The sequence below is a fragment of the Chanodichthys erythropterus genome, chromosome 16 (assembly GCF_024489055.1).
Source record: "Chanodichthys erythropterus isolate Z2021 chromosome 16, ASM2448905v1, whole genome shotgun sequence".
NCBI lineage: Eukaryota > Metazoa > Chordata > Actinopteri > Cypriniformes > Xenocyprididae > Chanodichthys > Chanodichthys erythropterus.
The window spans coordinates 39,246,041-39,266,176 of NC_090236.1; the positions used below are offsets into that span (position 1 = coordinate 39,246,041).

Sequence of the window (20,136 nt, forward strand, 5' to 3'; positions counted from 1 at the left end):
GGTTTGGTGGTTCTTCATCATTTTTATAAGCAAAGCAATTCCAAATGATGACAACACTGAATAAAATACTATCACTAGTGATCATCAGATCCTTTTAACAATTTATTTTACACACTTTGTGTTTAAGTCTTCCACTTTGCTTTGTAGAAACCCAGTCAGTTTGGGTTAGATTTCTTTGTAGTTCAAGTATTAGCATTATAAACACTGAATTAATACCAACATATGAAATTAAATTAAGGACATGCATCAGAACAATTGGCAATGTTGGACAATAAATATATAACAGAAAATAACAGCTTGATTTTGCCGTGTTGTCTAATGTCCGTTAAAACAAAAGTGTCCAAAAGTGTGAATTATGCGAAAACGGACACAGCAATGCATCATGTATTATAAGATCATTATGTTTGTAGCATGATCCATTAAAACGTACAATATAAAGAAACGGTTTTGACGGTTTTGTATCCGTTTGTGTAGCAAACAGTGGAACAGCAGCATATACCGAAATTAGCAAAATCATGATATTGTACATGCCGTTTGAAAAAATATATATACCGGTATTTTCCCAGTACCGGTATACCACGCATCCTTATTCAGACTTGCTAAATCTGATCAGATTTCAATCGGATATGCGCAAAAATCGGATATGGACTGACAGTCTGAATGAGGCTTATGAGACTCCAGCTTAAAAGCCAGAAAGATCTTGAGGCCTTAATTTAACTCTCTGTATTCAAACTGAAAATCATGATCTAGTGAACTTTTGCCCTTCTGCTCTGTGGGACGTTTCTGTTCTTATGAGTTTGCTTTAGGACTGAGTGTCGCTCGAGTTTCTTTTTTAAATATCTCTGACTATTGGACTTTGTTTTCAAGTATTTATATATTTATTTGTATATATAAATGTTCAAAGAAAAGTGTTACATCTAAATAACTAACTTAAGCTTGTCTTTATAACAATAATTAAGTGTTTTATCTCATCAGTCATGTTTGTAGTGCAACAGACATTTAGTTGAGAACTGAATTGACTCTTCTGCAGGTTTTTGAGTGCTGCTGCAGATGAAGCCTGTCAGTATGTGAAGAGAGTTGTGGGTAAAAACCCGTTACTTCTAAAAGAGCTTATTTTGGGTTTTTTTGGCACACAAAAAGTATTCTCGTTGCTTCATAACATTAAGGTTGAACCACTGTAGTCACATGAACTTTTTTAAATATGTCTTTACCTTTCTGGGCATTTGAAAGTGTAAATTATCTTGCTGTCAATGCAGGCCTCACTGAGCCATCAGATTTTATCAAAAATATTTTGTGTTCTGAAGATGAACAAAGGTCTTATGGTTGTAGAATGACATGAGGGTGAGTAATAAATGACAGAAATTTCATTTTTAGGTGAACTAACCCTTTAAGCTCATCATAACAGAATCAAACATAAAGTCTGTTAGAACACCATCAGTGGAAACAGCTGATTCGTCACATGAGTTTAATGTTTACTGTCAGAATTTATTCTGCAAATGTTTCCATCTCCCATTATTCCCATTAACTCTCTTTCGCACAAGTCAAAAACCACCTCAAGCGAGTGTAAAAACATTTTTGTGACTCTTTTTTTTTTTTTTTTTTTTTCAAAATGTGGTGTTTCCATCGCTTGTTTCTGACGCTGTACTTCAAATGAAGTCTGGACTTTAATTAGGTCATTCCCAAACTTTAATTTTCTCATTTTTTGACCATTTTCAGGATGCTTGTTGTGAATCATTCAGATCAAAGACTTTCACAGCTGTACAGTTTTAGATAACTGAAATGATGAAAGTGATGTTGATGTCTAACATGTTAAAGTTCTCTGTGTCTTTTGTTTTCCTCCTAATTGTCTATTAGATCATTTTAAGTGGTAATTGATATAGTTTGCCAGCCTATACAATTAGGGGCTGGGCATATAAGAGCCATTATTTGAATAATTCAATTTAATATTAAAGTTAGATATGCATGAATAAGATACATTTTTATGTGTTTGGATATATATATATATATATATATATATATATATATATATATATATATATATATATATATATATTCGTTAAACACCCCCATATTTAGTTCAACACTTTAACTTCTGTACGAAGTTACATAAACTCACTTCACTTAGTATAACTATGCCCCCGACCTCTGACCAATCACACTTCTCCAAACCAAACTGACATGTGAAAATACCCAATCAGAGCCTAAACTTTATACAGTTTCAACAATATAAAGTTATGTTTATAATATAATACTCATGAAGAGTACACATACAATATATATTGAATAAACACAAAAACAATATAAAGATAAATCTTAATAAAAAGTAAAATAAAAATGTATTTTTTCAACAGGGATACATAGTTATACAATAAGCTGGATAATTTGTTGCATCAGAAACTAAATTTCTTCTAAATAACTCTATTAGATTTTTTCAAGTATTTATGTATTTATTTGTGTATTTAAATGTTCAAAAATAAAGTTATTTAGAATAAAATCTAAATAACTAACTAGAGCTTGTCTTTAGAACAATAATTCAGTTTTTTTATCTTATCAATCATGTTTGTAATGAAACAAACATTTAGTTGAGAACTGAATTGACTCTTCTGCAGGTTTTTGAGTGCTGCTGCAGATGAAGCCTGTCAGTATGTGGAGAGAGTTGTGGGTAAAAACCCGTTACTCCAGAGAGAGCTGAAACTGAGTAAACATGAACTAGGAGAGACACGAGTGAATCAGATCGCTGCTCTACTGCAGGATAAACACTGTCGACTCAACACACTGACGTGAGTATTGTTCATTTATTTAAAATATTACATTACTTTTTATTTTAATGTTACTGTAGCTGATAATAATATTTCCTCACAGTTCATTTAGAGCAGTTTTTCCTCAGCCTCAACAATGTAAAGTAACAAAATGAAACTGTTCAATTAAAAACACAATTAAAGAGTTAGCCTCAAGCTTTAAGTATAGAGAAGCTTTATAATAAGACAGTTTGATCATGGGTCAATAATTATTTCAGTTTCTGTAGAGGGAGAACAATGATTTTCTTCCAGAGTTTAGAAAACTCTTCAAATAAGTGATAGACTAAAAAATCAGCTGCTCTACAAACACAGAGATGTCTTTCCTAACTTTCACAGGTTAATTCTGTGTAAATTAAATATAAGTGTGTATATATTGATGCTGAATGTGATCATGTTTACTGATTGCTGGTGTGAAACAAAGTTTTATTTTGTGACATCAGAACTTTTCATAACTGCTTTCAATTTAATTTTTGTATTTCACAAAATGTAAAATGTATAATTTTGGTGCAGCATTTACTGTAACTTTTGAACAAGTGCATTTTAAAAATCTGTGATCAGAATCTGCCTGTAATAAGATCCACCGAAGGCAAGTTGACTGAACACAAGTGCAGCTTTATTCTAGTGATGTTACTCCTGATACTGAGGCTTCGAAGCTTGTGTCGAGAACGTCAGGATCTTCCCGCCGGAGCTCCGTATCGAGGCTTGTGTTGTTTTAGTAAAATGACATCACCGGTGAAGTTCGAAGCCTCGTTTGAGTGAAGTGCTTCAAGAAGAGGTTCAACAATGTGTTTTTCCCTCTCGTGTTACACAAGCACTTCCACTTCTCTCTGTCCAGCTCATCTTAATCACTTTCACTTTTTTATCTAGTTTAAAGAACTTTGTTTTTTCTCGTATGTTCAACAAAAGCATTGTATGTTAATGTATCATGAACCACGTAACACACATTTTGATGCTGACACACTCAAAAAAAAAAAAAAAGTTTTTCTGCACCATATTTCCATTGACCAGCATGTGTCTTGTCATTGATTGATTGTCTTCTGCTTCAGGAAATATTTTTATTCCTTAATCTGTTAATGTTCGTTTATACAATTAATCATTGTTCATGTTGTTCACAGTGGATTAACTAATGTTAACAGAAAACTTTTGTATTTAAAACTGTATTAGTAAATGTTGAAACTTACATTAAGGTTATTAAATGCTGTACTAGTATTGTCCATCATTGGTTCATGTCAACTAATGTAGTTAATGTTACAAATGAAAGATTATTGTAAAGTGTTAGTGAGTCGACAATGTGTCTGAAAACAACCGACATAAACACATTTGTCCCAGTGATCAAACCAAGAGTGACATTGACACGAAACAACCTTAAAGATGTGTTAACTATCATAAATAGATTGATGATTTCAACCTTTATATTGTTACAATGTCGTAGTATATTTAAATGAACAACGTGTTGTCTTTCTCCATGTTACCTGCACCTGAATATCCCTGTTTATTTCTCAGCAAAAGTCTGCTGGATGAAGCTAAACATGTTAGTTGATCATCATAGATCTGAGTTATTGACTTTTCTCTTTCTGTCTTTAGTCTGTATAGATGCAGAATTACAGAGGAACAGTGTGTCATCCTGACTTCAGCTCTGAAATCAAACCCGTCACACCTGAGTGAGCTGAACCTGAGTGGGAATGAACTAAGAGACTCTGGAGTGAAAAACCTCACTGATCTACTGATGAACCCACAATTCAAGCTGGAGAAACTAGAGTTAGTATCATTATACTGTGTTTACTGTTTAGTTTATTTTAAGTCAACAGGGCACAATCACGTCATTTGTAGCGCTTTTAAGGAAAAGGAGCAAAATTAGCTCAAATGAAATAATAGGAAATTATTAAGAGTTATTTAGTTTACGACCGAGCCATTCATCTGCTCAAGCCGTACTCAGCTCCTGTAGCAGATATGAATGTCCACTATCGTGAAAACACTGATTAGAGCGCGGTAACTTTAAGATCGACAGTTTAAGACATTAAATTTTACAAGCACATAATACAAGACACTTTCTTTTAAAATCTACAAGAGACTTTATTTATTCTAACACAAACTAATCTAACACAAACACACACAGTCATATGTGTTGCAGTAAGAAAGGAAATGAGAGAGAAGAGTTTTAAGAGAGAGAGTGATATGATGAACAGCAAAATTCCTAGCAAAATATGCACTTCAAAGACCTGAACGAACCATGAATCATTCATTTAAATGCACCAGTTTCAGCTTTATAATCTGGAGTTACTTGCTTGAGTCGACTTTAAGTGTGAATCTTCTCGTCGGCGTGCAGAGAAGGGTTTTCCAAGTCGATGATCTGTTGCAGGGTCTTTCAGGTCCGGATTGTGTTAGGTAAAAACCAATCAAGTTTGAGCTTGCTGGCAAATGAAATTTAGTCTCTTTGTCGCTGGAGTTAAAGTTGAAGCAGCAAACGTCGTTGGTTGAACTTTGCGGAAAAATTTAGAGCACGAGACTCTCAAGGAAAAGAAAATTAAGTAAAAGAAAAGAAAAGTGAGTGAAAGCTGGATGGCTTGAATGAGCTGCTGGTCTGTTCTTCTTGTTACTCTTTTTTTCTGCTTACGGTCACTGCTGACTAGTTCACTCCTGGGATATGACCATTTAAACTTAGGTGTTTGTCCCACCTCTGAGAGGATTTTTGGCCAATCAGATATTGTCCTGTTTCAAAAGGTGGCTTTTCTCCGCCCCAATCGTACATAGGTGTTACCTCTGGTCTCTGCTTTAGCAGACAGTAATCATTTCTATTAAATGGAATATGATACATTTTACACAGTTTTCATTCAAGCCATGATTTAGACATTCATTAGAGATTTAAATTCGTTCCATATAAAGCATACTTTCAATCAGTCATTCAAAAGTTATCACAGTTACATGAATTGTGGGTGTTTTAAAGCATAACTGGTTACAGGTAGTATGTGTGGACATGATGTAAAATGTATGTAGTTAAAAGATATTTGATAAGTCCATTTCAAATAGTTTGGAACAATTTTAATGCAGTTTTAGTTGTAGAAGTGTCTTTGTTGGTTTTTCTGTAAAGTTAGGTCACTCAGAGAAACAAAAGAGGTCTGCATCGTCTCTCTGTCTCTTTTGATCTGGAGATCAAAGACTCTTTATCTTCTTGATGACCATTTGGTTTGTCACAAAGAGCTTGAGCTTGTCACCTCTCCTTCTGTCAGGAAGCATAGGTGTCGTAAAAGTACAGAGCAGGGTTTTCTTGTAGACGGGCTGGAGCCGAAAATTATATTCTCTGAGCTTGTCTGGTTCGTCCACGGTTCCTACACGCTAAGATTCAGAAATGGTTTTAGTTAAAGGATTAGTTCACTTTCAAATGAAAATTAGCCCAAGCTTTACTCAATCCATCCTAGGTGTATATGACTTTCTTCTTTCTGATAAACATAATCAAAGAAATATTAATAAATGTCCTGACGCATCCGAGCTTTATAATAATAATAATAACTAGATAAAAAAGTTTGAGGACAAACTTTAAGTTGGCTTGAAAAAGCCAGTCCAGAAAGTTTGAAGTAGTTTTGAAAGTGTGAAGTTTGAGAGTTTTCAGTTTAAAAGTTTAAGTTTTAGTTTAGTGGTTTAGATAGATAGAGTCAGGGTACTCAAGGCGGTTGCTAGGGTGTTCTGTGTTTGCTAGGGTAGTCGGGGTGGTTGCTAGGGTGTTGCTATGCGGTTAATAAGGTATTCTGGGTGGTTGCTAGAGTGTTGATATGTGGTTGCTAAGGTGCTCAGGGTGGTTGCTAGGCTGTTGCTATGCAGTTGCTAGGGTACTCAAGGCGGTTGCTAGGGTACTTGGGGTGGTTGCTAAGATGTTGCTATGCGGTTGCTAGGGTAGTCGGGGTGGTTGCTAGGCTGTTGCTATGCGGTTGCTAGGGTACTCGTGGGTGGTTGCTAGGGTGTTGCTATACGGTTGCTAAGGTATCCTGGTTGGTTGCTAGGGTGTTGCTATGCGGTTGCTAGGGTACCCGGGGTTGTTGATAAGGTGTTGGTATGCGGTTGCTAGGGAACTCGGGGTGGTTGCTAGGGTGTTGCTATGCGGTTACTAAGGTATCCTGGGTGGTTGCTAGGGTGTCGCTATGCGGTTGCTAAGGTATTCTGGGTGGTTGCTAGGGTACTTGGAGTGGTTGCTAAGCTGTTGCTATGCGGTTGCTAGGGTACCCGGGGTGGTTGCTAAGGTGTTGCTATGCGGTTGCTAGGGTATTCGGGGTGGTTGCTAGGGTGTTGCTATGCGGTTGCTAGGGTACTCGGGGTGGTTGCTAGGGTGTTGCTATGCTGTTGCTAAGGTATTCTGAGTGGTTGCTAGGGTGTTGCTATGCGGTTGCTAAGGTACTCGGGGTGGTTGCTAAGGTGTTGCTATGCAGTTGCTAGGGTACTCGGGGTGGTTGCTAGGGTGTTGCTATGCGGTTTCTAAGGTACTCGTGGTGGTTGCTAAGGTGTTGCTATGCGGTTGCTAGGGTACTCGGGGTGGTTGCTAAGGTGTTGCTATGCGGTTGCTAAGGTACTCTGGTGGTTGCTAGGGTGTTGCTATGCGGTTGCTAGGGTACTCGGGGTGGTTGCTAGGGTGTTGCTATGCGGTTGCTAAGGTATCCGGGGTCGTTGCTATGGTGTTGCTATGCGGTCGCTAGGGTACTCGGGGTGGTTGCTAAGGTGTTGCTATGCAGTTGCTAAGGTACTCGGGGTTGGTTACTATGGTGTTGCTATGCGGTTGCTAGGGTACTCGGGGTAGTTGCTATGCGGTTGCTAGTGTACATGTAGCATGTTTTTAGCCCACTTTAGCACTTAGCTAATCACTATTAGCATGTAGTTATTCACTGCTAGCATGTGTAGCATGTTGGAAGTCCAGATTGCTAGCATAAGTCAAAAGAGCCAACCGCCATGTTTCTACGATGTTCTGATGCAGAGATATAGATCTTGCAAAACGGTTGCTAGGGTACTCTATTTGGTTGCTAGGGAGTGGCTTGGCAGCTACCAATGATGATACTCCAAAGGCTGCTTGACAATATAAACCAACCCCCATGTCTTTACGATGTTCTGATGCAGAGATATAGATTTTGCAAAACGGTTGCTAGGGTAATCTGTTTGGTTGCTAGGGTGTTGGTTGCTAAGAAGTGATAGATAGATAGATAGATAGATAGATTTAGTTTGATAGATAGATAGATAGATAGATAGATAGATAGATAGATAGATGAGAAGTGATAGATTTAGTTTGATAGATAGATAGATGAGAAGTGATAGATAGATAGATTTAGTTTGATAGATAGATAGATAGATAGATAGATAGATAGATGAGAAGTGATAGATAGATAGGTGAGAAGTGATAGATTTAGTTTGATAGATAGATAGATAGATGAGAAGTGATAGATAGATAGATAGATTTAGTTTGATAGATAGATAGATAGATAGATGAGAAGTGATAGATAGATAGATGAGAAGTGATAGATTTAGTTTGATAGATAGATAGATAGATAGATAGATAGATAGATAAATAGATAGATGAGAAGTGATAGATAGATAGATAGATAAATAGATAGATGGATAGATTTAGTTTAATAGATAGATAGATGAGTTTGAATGAGTTTCAATGGATTAGAAATAGTACATAGAATGGCACTTGAGTCTAATTGAGTTTTTGAGTCTAATGGGCTTCCGTAGTTTAAATTTGAATTTTGACAGTTGGAATTTGAAAGTCTTGGCTCATTTGAACATTCCGTCAATGAAAGTCAATGGGATTTTTCCAAGCTTTAACAGTCATTTTTAGGAAAACCGTAAGTCGGATCACTTAGAAAAGATACGGAATTTAACTGGCAGCCAGTGCAGTGATTTAAGAATAGGCTTGATATGCTCTCTTGCACTGTTTCTAGTCAAGATGCTTGCAGCTGAATTTTGTAGCAACTGTAATTTGTTGAGAGTAATCTTGAGAATTCCAGCCAGCAAATAGTTACAGTAGTCAATACAAGAAAAGACAAATGTGTTAATTAGCTTTTCTGCAACAGTACAAGTTAACATTGGGCGCAATCTGGCAATATTTCTGAGTTGAAAGAAAGATACTTTAACAGTGTTTCTAACCTGTAAGTCGAACGAAAGTTTGGGATCAAACTATTTATTTGTCTTTAAACTTTACAATGGAGTCATCCTGATGTGGTGAACCAATAACAATGAGTTCAGTCTTATCACTGACATCAACTTCTTTACCTCAGAGATACTTTGAGACAGTATAGAGATATCAACATTTACATCTGATTTTGAATGTTCATATATCTGTGTGTCATCAGCATAAAAATGAAAGTTAAGACCAAGCGACCTTAAAAGCTGACCAATGGGAAATATATACAGACTAAATAGTAATGGACCAAGTATTGATCCTTGAGGAACACCTGATTTCATAACTCCCACTTCAGATCTTGAACCCCCAATACAACAGATTGTTTACGGTCAGCGAGATAAGACTTGAACCAGTTCAGAGCAATCTCAGAAACACCAAAAACATACTCAAGACGTGAGAGTAAAGTACAATGATCAATTGTATTGAATGCTGTACTGAGATCAAGTAGAATCAATATAGATATAACCAGAATCTGAGGCAATTAATAAATCATTTCAATTGTGCAACTTACGGAAACCAGACTGAAGGGGCTCACATAGTTCGTTCACAGTCAGGTGAGCTCTTAATTGAGAAGCCACAACTTGTTCTAAGATTTTAGAAAGAAAAGGAAGGTTGGAGATGGTCACAAATGTTTAAGGTTCTCAAAATCAGCGTTATTTGTCTTTGGTACTGGAGTAACAGCAGCAATTTTAAGTGTTGGCACCACACCAGTACTCAGAGAATCATTGACTATATTCAGTACAGCAGGACAGAGAGATTCAAAACATGACTTAAACAAGTTGGTATGGGGTCAACAACAGAAGTGGTTGTTTCATACTTGAGACAATGTTACGCAGAGACTGTGAGTCCAAAGTAGGAAAGTTGGAGAGTGGAACAGCAGTAAATACATAACCATTCGATGTGTGAACAGATGACACTTGTACAGTGGCAATATGATTTCGTATGTCCTCAATCTTGCTGCTGAAGAACTGTAAAACCTGTTGCACAGATGAGCTGAAGCTGGCACACTGGACATATTATTCCTATTTAGGAGTTTGTTTATTGATAGAAAAAAATTGCTTTGGGTTGTTTTGCTGACTTGTTATCATTTGTGAGAAATAATCTGACCTAGCAGATACAATTTGTCCCTTATACTCAACCAGACTGTCTTTCCAGGCCTGGTGGTGGACAGTTAAGCCAGACATACGCCATCTACACTAATTTTTACGGCAATGAGCTTTGTAGGATCGTAGTTCATCAGTGTACCAGGGTGCATTTCATACAAATGAGACAGATCGAGACTTTAAAGGAGCAAATCTGTCCAAACCAGTAGATAAAATAGAGTATAAACCAGTTACTTTGTCATTCAACTCCTCAGATAGTAGTCCACAATCAGATAAAGAATTAATATAATCAGAAAACTCGAGAGGCTCAATGGATCTCCATTTACTAAAGTTTATAGTGAGTGGAACAGTTTTTTTTGTAACAGGACAGTCCATATCGAAGAAGATCACCCGATGGTCAGACAATCCTAACTCTGTGATACACAGATGAGAAACAAACGATCCATTTAAGATGACAAGATCTAAAATGTGGCCTTTATTGTGAGTGGGAGAATCCACGAGTTGATGTAGCTCGAAGCACTCCAATAACGATGCAAAATCTCTTGTGGTTGAACAGTCAATATTGTCCATGTGAATGTTAAAATCCCCACAATGAGGACTCTCTCGAATTTAAGGATCAACACAGATAGCATATCAGCAAAATCCGTTCTTAAATCCTTATTTCTCTTTGGAGGCCTCTAGATAGTTGCTATAACAGTAGATATCGGTGCACAAATACTCAGAACAAGACTTTCAAAAGACTAAAACTGAGGAACAGCCACCGGACACAGGTTTTGTGGATGTTTATACAGCACAATGATGCCATCCACCAGAGGATCGCGGTGAATCACATAATCTGTAGCCGTTTGGGGTCAGTTCATTAAAAAGAAGGCCATCAGATTCCCTATGCCAGGTTTCTGTTAAGCATATAATGTCCAGCTTGTGGTCTATAATTATATCTGACAAAAACATCAATCCCGCACCCTGTTGAGGTCCTGTTATAAAACACATACAAACAGTATTACTGTAATTTAACATGAATAGTTAGTATGTTCCTACATTGAAACCGTTAACAATGTTTTTTGTTTTGTTTTGTTTTATAATTGATAATGACGCTCTGCTCTGGTCCAGGTTAAGTTATTCATGAAGTAGAAATATCATTAAACTTTGAAGCATTTTAAACTTTGTGGCTGTAAAATAGTTTCATATGCTGAAATCTGACAAATCTTTGCTGTGAAACGAGACAGAAGTGAGAACAGACTAAAAAACAGTGTAACAAATTGTCATGAATGGCTGGTTGTAATGAAGCTCACGACGATAGAGAATACAATAACACTGTCTTTAATCACAAATCTAACATGTAGGAGAGATAAAACACAACCACTTCAACATAAACGACAGAACAATGAACAGACAGAACTAAGAGTTTAAATACACAGACAGAGTAATCAAGGTAAAACTGAACAGCTGCAGGAACTAATTAACAACCAAGAACACTAACTAGGGAACACACACAGACAGCAACACCATGATAATAGAACACAACAAAACTGTTGCACAAACAGATTATTCTGAAATGTTACATTTATACTGGACTAATGATACTTTTCACTAAATCATCTTTTATTAAACAAAATGTGTATTTAGAGATTGTAAATTACACTCTAAAATGACTTAATAATCGATTCATGTATCAGATTTTCTTACATTAATAATGAAAATAGTCCATTTAAATGTTGTCTTTTCTATTGTTTTTATATTGTTCCTATATTTTAATCTACAGTGATAAATGTACTTATTTTTGGGGTAATACTTATACTGATCCTTCATTAATGAATAACTACACAACTACTTACTAATTCATTCATCAGAGTTTCTTGTTAGTTAATAGTAGTTACTAGAGTGTTAATAATGCATTATTCATTTGTTCCTGTGTAGTTACTCATTAATGAAGGATCAGTATTCTAAAGTGTTTCCATTTTTGGGAGTGAGGACGGATCCAGACTTGGATTGTAACTAGTATCCTCAAATGCTCCTGTCTTGGTTTGTTCGTTTCTATCATTAAGTTTCCATGTTTTTCTGGTTTATTAGTGACTGTATGACATTTATTCATGATTCATTTAACTCACACATGAACTGAACATGGATTTGAGTCATTTTCTCTTTCTGTCTTCAGTGTGAGTTACTGCAGAATTACAGAGGAACAGTGTGTCATCCTGACTTCAGCTCTGAAATCAAACCCGTCACACCTGAGAGAGCTGAACCTGAGCTGGAATAAACTAGGAGACTCTGGAGTGAAAAACCTCAGTGATCTACTGATGAACCCACAATTCAAGCTGGAGAAACTACGGTTAGTATCATTATACTGTATTTACTGTTTAGTTTATTTTAAGTCAACAGGGCACAAGTCACATAATTTGTAGCACTGCATCTCCATCTGAAGAAAGATTCAGAAATGGTTTTAGTTAAAGGATTAGTTCACTTTCAAATGAAGATTAGCTCAAGCTTTACTCACCCTCAAGCCATCCTAGGTGTATATGACTTTCTTCTTTCTGATGAACATAATCAGAGAAATATTAATAAATATCCTGACGCATCTGAGCTTTATAATGGCAGTGAACAGGATCAGTGAGTATGAGCTGAAGAGTGTCTCCATCCACATCCATCCATCATAAACGTACTCCACACGGCTCCAGGGGTTAATAAAGGCCTTCTGAAGTGAAGCGATGCATTTGTGTAAAAAAAAAATCCATATTTAACAAGTTATGAAATCAAATATTGAGCTTCCACCAGACTGCCTTCCATAGTCAAGTAATGAAGAAAGTGTCAACTAGGCATGTGACGATATCAAATTTTCAGGTTGCGATTAATTGCTGAAGCTTTTATCATGGTATACGGTATTATCACAGTATTGAAATACGTTGCAAAAAAGAGTTTTGTCATACTATAACAGGTTGAAGAACTCTTTTTGTAATAACAAAATGAACTCTGAATGTTTAAATACAATAACCCAGTACACAAAAAAATATATAAAGTCTAATTTTCAAACAGATTAAAGTGCAAAAGGCTATAAAGAACAACAGAAAACACTTTACAATAAGGTCACATTATTTAATGCATTAACTAAGATTGAGCAATAGCTACATTTGTTACAGAAAGTATTATTTTTTGTTAATGTTAAGAAATACAATTGATCATTGTTAGTTTTATCTCAGGTCCATTAAATAAGTTCTTTTGATTTTAGTAGTGTTATTAAACAGTAACTAAGAAATTAACATTAACTGAGAATAATTAATACCTTAATGCTAAGTATTTTATTGTCAGTTTGGTAATAATAATGAATTAACATGTTAACTAATGAAGCCACACATCTCAAAGTTTTACTGAACAATAACAAATAATCATTTCTAATCATTAGAGTATGTTGTAGTCCAGATTAAAATATAAAAATGTTTAAGTTTGAAAATAAATAGCCTATTAAGTCTAAGTTTTTGGTGCTGTGATGAACAACGTTGAGATTACAAAATAATTAATGGCTGTTTGACGCATTTTAAAAACTTCACTAGCGCAGTTGCTTTGTTTGCATTGTTTCCGTGGTAACCGTTGCACTCTGCTGTTCCATCAGCGCCCTCTGCTGTCAGAGAGTGAACGCGCACTTTCATTCAGCGCGTCTCCTTCACTCGTTCCGCCATGTGCTTCTCGTGCACGCTGGGCTTGTTTACATCTGAACGCGTGTCCCTTTGACGCAGAATACAGCGGTGTTGTGCATTTTATATGGTTGATGGGGAAAGTATTCTTAATTGCATTATAAAAAAAAATTAATAATTGGTAATAAATTATTATTTACGGTATTTTGAAATGCCCACGATAACAATATCGTGCATATTCATTATCGCGATTTATCCCATTACCGAATATCGGCACAAGTCTAGTGTAAATTTGTGTCAGTTACACTTTTTCCGTACGTTGAATAGGGAAGGTGTAGGACAGCGTAAGTTTTGTGAACTGCGAGAGTTTTACTTTCTTTGTACGTTGAATAGGGAAGGCGGTCTAGTGGAAGCTACATATTTTACTTCATAACTTGTTTAAATATAGATATTTTTTACACAAACACATCGTTTCTCTTCAGAAGGCCTTTATTAACCCCTGGAGTAAGATGAGCAGATTCCTGAAATGGAAACCAGGGATATTTCCTATTTGAGTGGCCAAATATCACAGATAGTTTGATTATTAGGATTTTTGATCTGGTTTTAATACAATTCACCAAAAACTATGACACTATTAATAGTAACCATTGTGAAAGCAGTTCAAAACAATATGCCTGATATAACAAAAGTATGACTTTACAAAACACTTTACAAAAAATAAAAATATAAGAAGATGAGATAAATAAAATGGCATTTAACAAATATTTGTTTTCATTTTCACAAGCTGTTTTTTTTAAACTATTATTTTGCATTTTAAACACATTTTAAGCACCAAGTGTATTATTATTTACTTTATTATTACTATTTTATATATTTATATCTGATTCACCACGTGATATAGTTCAGATGTGTGTGTGGAAATGATGCGTTGTGACTGCAGAACTTTTAGAGACGTTTAAAATTGTGCAAAACAATCCTGCACCCTGTTGAGGTCCTGTTATAAAACACATGCAGACAGTATTACTGTAATTTAACATGAATAGTTAGTATGTTAATACACTGAAACCGTTAACAATGTTTTTTTGTTTTGTTTTGTTTTATAATTGATAATGACGCTCTGCTCTGGTCCATGTTAAGTTATTCATGAAGTAGAAATATCATTAAACTTTGAAGCATTTTAAACTTTGTGGCTGTAAAATAGTTTCATATGCTGGAATCTGACAAATCTTTGCTGTGAAACGAGACAGAAGTGAGAACAGACTAAAAAACAGTGTATCAAATTGTCATGAATGGCTGGTTGTAATGAAGCTCACGACGATGGAGAATACAATAACACTGTCTTTAATCACAAATCTAACATGTAGGAGAGATAAAACACAACCACTTCAACATAAACGACAGAACAATGAACAGACAGAACTAAGAGTTTAAATACACAGACAGAGTAATCAAGGTAAAACTGAACAGCTGCAGGAACTAATTAACAACCAAGAACACTAACTAGGGAACACACACAGACAGCAACACCATGATAATAAAACACAACAAAACTGTTGCACAAACAGATTATTCTGAAATGTTACATTTATACTGGACTAATGGTACTTTTCACTAAATCATCTTTTATTAAACAAAATGTGTATTTAGAGATTGTAAATTACACTCTAAAATGACTTAATAATCAATTCATGTATCAGATTTTCTTACATTAATAATGAAAATAGTCCATTTAAATGTTGTCTTTTCTATTGTTTTTATATTGTTCCTATATTTTCATCTACAGTGATAAATGTACTTATTTTTGGGGTAACACTTATACTGATTCTTCATTAATGAATAACTACACAACTACTTACTAATTCATTCATCAGAGTTACTTGTTAGTTAATAGTAGTTACTAGAGTGTTAATAATGCATTATTCATTTGTTCCTGTGTAGTTACTCATTAATGAAGGATCAGTATTCTAAAGTGTTTCCATTTTTGGGAGTGAGGACGGATCCAGACTTGGATTGTAACTAGTATCCTCAAATGCTCCTGTCTTGGTTTGTTCGTTTATATCATTAAGTTTCCATGTTTTTCTGGTTTATTAGTGACTGTATGACATTTATTCATGATTCATTTAACTCACACATGAACTGAACATGGATTTGAGTCATTTTCTCTTTCTGTCTTCAGTCTGAGTTACTGCAGAATTACAGAGAAACAGTGTGTCATCCTGACTTCAGCTCTGAAATCAAACCCGTCACACCTGAGAGAGCTGAACCTGAGCTCGAATAAACTAGGAGACTCTGGAGTGAAAAACCTCAGTGATCTACTGATGAACCCACAATTCAAGCTGGAGAAACTACAGTTAGTATCATTATACTGTATTCATGTTTAGTTTATTTTAAGTCAACAGGGCTCAAGTCACATCATTTGTAGCGCTGCATCTCCATCTGAAGAAAGATTCAGAAATGGTTTTAGTTAAAGGATTAGTTCACTTTCAAATGAAGATTAGCTCAAGCTTTACTCACCCTCAAGCCATCCTAGGTGTATATGACTTTCTTCTTTCTGATGAACATAATCAGAGAAATATTAATAAATATCCTGACGCATCTGAGCTTTATAATGGCAGTGAACAGGATGAGTGAGTATGAGCTGAAGAGTGTCTCCATCCACATCCATCCATCATAAACGTACTCCACACGGCTCCAGGGGTTAATAAAGACCTTCTGAAGTGAAGCGATGCATTTGTGTAAAAAAAAAAAATCCATATTTAACAAGTTATGAAATCAAATATTGAGCTTCCACCAGACTGCCTTCCATAGTCAAGTAATGAAGAAAGTGTCAACTAGGCATGTGACGATATCAAATTTTCATGTTGCGATTAATTGCTGAAGCTTTTATCACGGTATACGGTATTATCACAGTATTGAAATACGTTGCAAAAAAGAGTTTTGTCATACTATAACAGGTTGAAGAACTCTCTTTGTAATAACAAAATGAACTCTGAATGTTTAAATACAATAACCCAGTACACAAAAAAATATATAAAGTCAAATTTTCAAACAGATTAAAGTGCAAAAGGCTATAAAGAACAACAGGAAACACTTTACAATAAGGTCACATTATTTAATGCATTAACTAAGATTGAGCAATAGCTACATTTGTTACAGAAAGTATTATTTTTTGTTAATGTTAAGAAATACAATTGATCATTGTTAGTTTTATCTCAGGTCCATTAAATAAGTTCTTTTGATTTTAGTAGTGTTATTAAACAGTAACTAAGAAATTAACATTAACTAAGAATAATTAATACCTTAATACTAAGTATTTTATTGTCAGTTTGGTAATAATAATGAATTAACATGTTAACTAATGAAGCTACACGTCTCAAAGTTTTACTGAACAGTAACAAATAATCATTTCTAATCATTAGAGCATGTTGTAGTCCAGATTAAAATATAAAAATGTTTAAGTTTGAAAATAAATAGCCTATTAAGTCTAAGTTTTTGGTGCTGTGATGAACAACGTTGAGATTACAAAAAAATTAATGGCTGTTTGACGCATTTTAAAAACTTCACTAGCGCAGTTGCTTTGTTTGCATTGTTTCCGTGGTAACCGTTGCACTCTGCTGTTCCATCAGCGCCCTCTGCTGTCAGAGAGTGAACGCGCACTTTCATTCAGCTCGTCTCCTTCACTCGTTCCGCCATGTGCTTCTCGTGCACGCTGGGCTTGTTTACATCTGAACGCGTGTCCCTTTGACGGAGAATACAATGGTGTTGTGCATTTTATACGGTTGATGGGGAAAGTATTCTTAATTGCATTATAAAAAAAAATTAATAATTGGTAATAAATTATTATTTACGGTATTTTGAAATGCCCACGATAACAATATCGTGCATATTCATTATCGCGATTTATCCCATTACCGAATATCGGCACAAGTCTAGTGTAAATTTGTGTCAGTTACACTTTTTCCGTACGTTGAATAGGGAAGGTGTAGGACAGCGTAAGTTTTGTGAACTGCGAGAGTTTTACTTTCTTTGTACATTGAATAGGGAAGGCGGTCTAGTGGAAGCTACATATTTTACTTCATAACTTGTTTAAATATAGATATTTTTTACACAAACACATCGTTTCTCTTCAGAAGGCCTTTATTAACCCCTGGAGTAAGATGAGCAGATTCCTGAAATGGAAACCAGGGATATTTCCTATTTGAGTGGCCAAATATCACAGATAGTTTGATGATTAGGATTTTTGATCTGGTTTTAATACAATTCACCAAAAACTATGACACTATTAATAGTAACCATTGTAAAAGCAGTTCAAAACAATATGCCTGATATAACAAAAGTATGACTTTACAAAACACTTTACAAAAAATAAAAATATAAGAAGATGAGATAAATAAAATGGCATTTAACAAATATTTGTTTTCATTTTCACAAGCTGTTTTTTTTAAACTATTATTTTGCATTTTAAACACATTTTAAGCACCAAGTGTATTATTATTTACTTTATTATTACTATTTTATATATTCATATCTGATTCACCACGTGATATAGTTCAGATGTGTGTGTGGAAATGATGCGTTGTGACTGCAGAACTTTTAGAGATGTTTAAAATTGTGAAAAACAATCCTGCACCCTGTTGAGGTCCTGTTATAAAACACATGCAGACAGTATTACTGTAATTTAACATGAATAGTTAGTATGTTATTACACTGAAACCGTTAACAATGTTTTTGTTTTGTTTTTTGTTTTATAATTGATAATGACGCTCTGCTCTGGTCCAGGTTAAGTTATTCATGAAGTAGAAATATCATTAAACTTTGAAGCATTTTAAACTTTGTGGCTGTAAAATAGTTTCATATGCTGGAATCTGACAAATCTTTGCTGTGAAACGAGACAGAAGTGAGAACAGACTAAAAAACAGTGTATCAAATTGTCATGAATGGCTGGTTGTAATGAAGCTCATGATGATGGAGAATACAATAACACTGTCTTTAATCACAAATCTAACATGTAGGAGAGATAAAACACAACCACTTCAACATAAACGACAGAACAATGAACAGACAGAACTAAGAGTTTAAATACACAGACAGAGTAATCAAGGTAAAACTGAACAGCTGCAGGAACTAATTAACAACCAAGAACACTAACTAGGGAACACACACAGACAGCAACACCATGATAATAAAACACAACAAAACTGTTTCACAAACAGATTATTCTGAAATGTTACATTTATACTGGACTAATGGTACTTTTCACTAAATCATCTTTTATTAAACAAAATGTGTATTTAGAGATTGTAAATTACACTCTAAAATGACTTAATAATCAATTCATGTATCAGATTTTCTTACATTAATAATGAAAATAGTCCATTTAAATGTTGTCTTTTCTGTTGTTTTTATATTGTTCCTATATTTTAATCTACAGTGATAAATGTACTTATTTTTGGGGTAACACTTATACTGATTCTTCATTAATGAATAACTACACAACTACTTACTAATTCATTCATCAGAGTTACTTGTTAGTTAATAGTAGTTACTAGAGTGTTAATAATGCATTATTCATTTGTTCCTGTGTAGTTACTCATTAATGAAGGATCAGTATTCTAAAGTGTTTCCATTTTTGGGAGTGAGGACGGATCCAGACTTGGATTGTAACTAGTATCCTCAAATGCTCCTGTCTTGGTTTGTTCGTTTATATCATTAAGTTTCCATGTTTTTCTGGTTTATTAGTGACTGTATGACATTTATTCATGATTCATTTAACTCACACATGAACTGAACATGGATTTGAGTCATTTTCTCTTTCTGTCTTCAGTCTGAGTGGATGCAGTATTACAGAGGAACAGTGTGTCATCCTGACTTCAGCTCTGAAATCAAACCCGTCACACCTGAGAGAGCTGAACCTGAGCGGGAATGAACTAGGAGACTCTGGAGTGAAAAACCTCAGTGATCTACTGATGAACCCACAATTCAAGCTGGAGAAACTACGGTTAGTATCATTATACTGTATTCATGTTTAGTTTATTTTAAGTCAACAGGGCACAAGTCACATCATTTGTAGCGCTGCATCTCCATCTGAAGAAAGATTCAGAAATGGTTTTAGTTAAAGGATTAGTTCACTTTCAAATGAAGATTAGCTCAAGCTTTACTCACCCTCAAGCCATCCTAGGTGTATATGACTTTCTTCTTTCTGATGAACATAATCAGAGAAATATTAATAAATATCCTGACGCATCTGAGCTTTATAATGGCAGTGAACAGGATGAGTGAGTATGAGCTGAAGAGTGTCTCCATCCACATCCATCCGTTATAAACGTACTCCACACGGCTCCAGGGGTTAATAAAGGCCTTCTGAAGTGAAGCGATGCATTTGTGTAAAAAAAAAAAATCCATATTTAACAAGTTATGAAATCAAATATTGAGCTTCCACCAGACTGCCT

At 35.0% G+C, this 20,136-nt stretch overlaps 1 protein-coding gene across 6 annotated transcripts in view; it reads left to right on the plus strand.

The window, feature by feature from the left end:
- The window catches only part of LOC137003670 (NLR family CARD domain-containing protein 3-like), a 64,875-nt gene that overhangs the window by 22,117 nt on the left and 22,622 nt on the right, over positions 1 to 20,136 (plus strand). For 5 of the 6 annotated variants that reach the window (XR_010892026.1, XM_067363900.1, XM_067363901.1 and 2 more), the window contains 5 exons: positions 2,610 to 2,780; positions 4,383 to 4,556; positions 12,217 to 12,390; positions 15,864 to 16,037; positions 19,512 to 19,685. Coding sequence is in view for 4 of the 6 variants with exons in the window: in XM_067363900.1 (XP_067220001.1) it covers positions 2,610 to 2,780; positions 4,383 to 4,556; positions 12,217 to 12,390; positions 15,864 to 16,037; positions 19,512 to 19,685 (867 nt within the window). In the remaining 2 variants the exon portion in view is untranslated. Of the gene's footprint in view, positions 1 to 1,030; positions 1,914 to 2,609; positions 2,781 to 4,382; positions 4,557 to 12,216; positions 12,391 to 15,863; positions 16,038 to 19,511; positions 19,686 to 20,136 lie in introns of those variants that run through there. The other variant, XR_010892027.1, reaches the window with a different exon arrangement.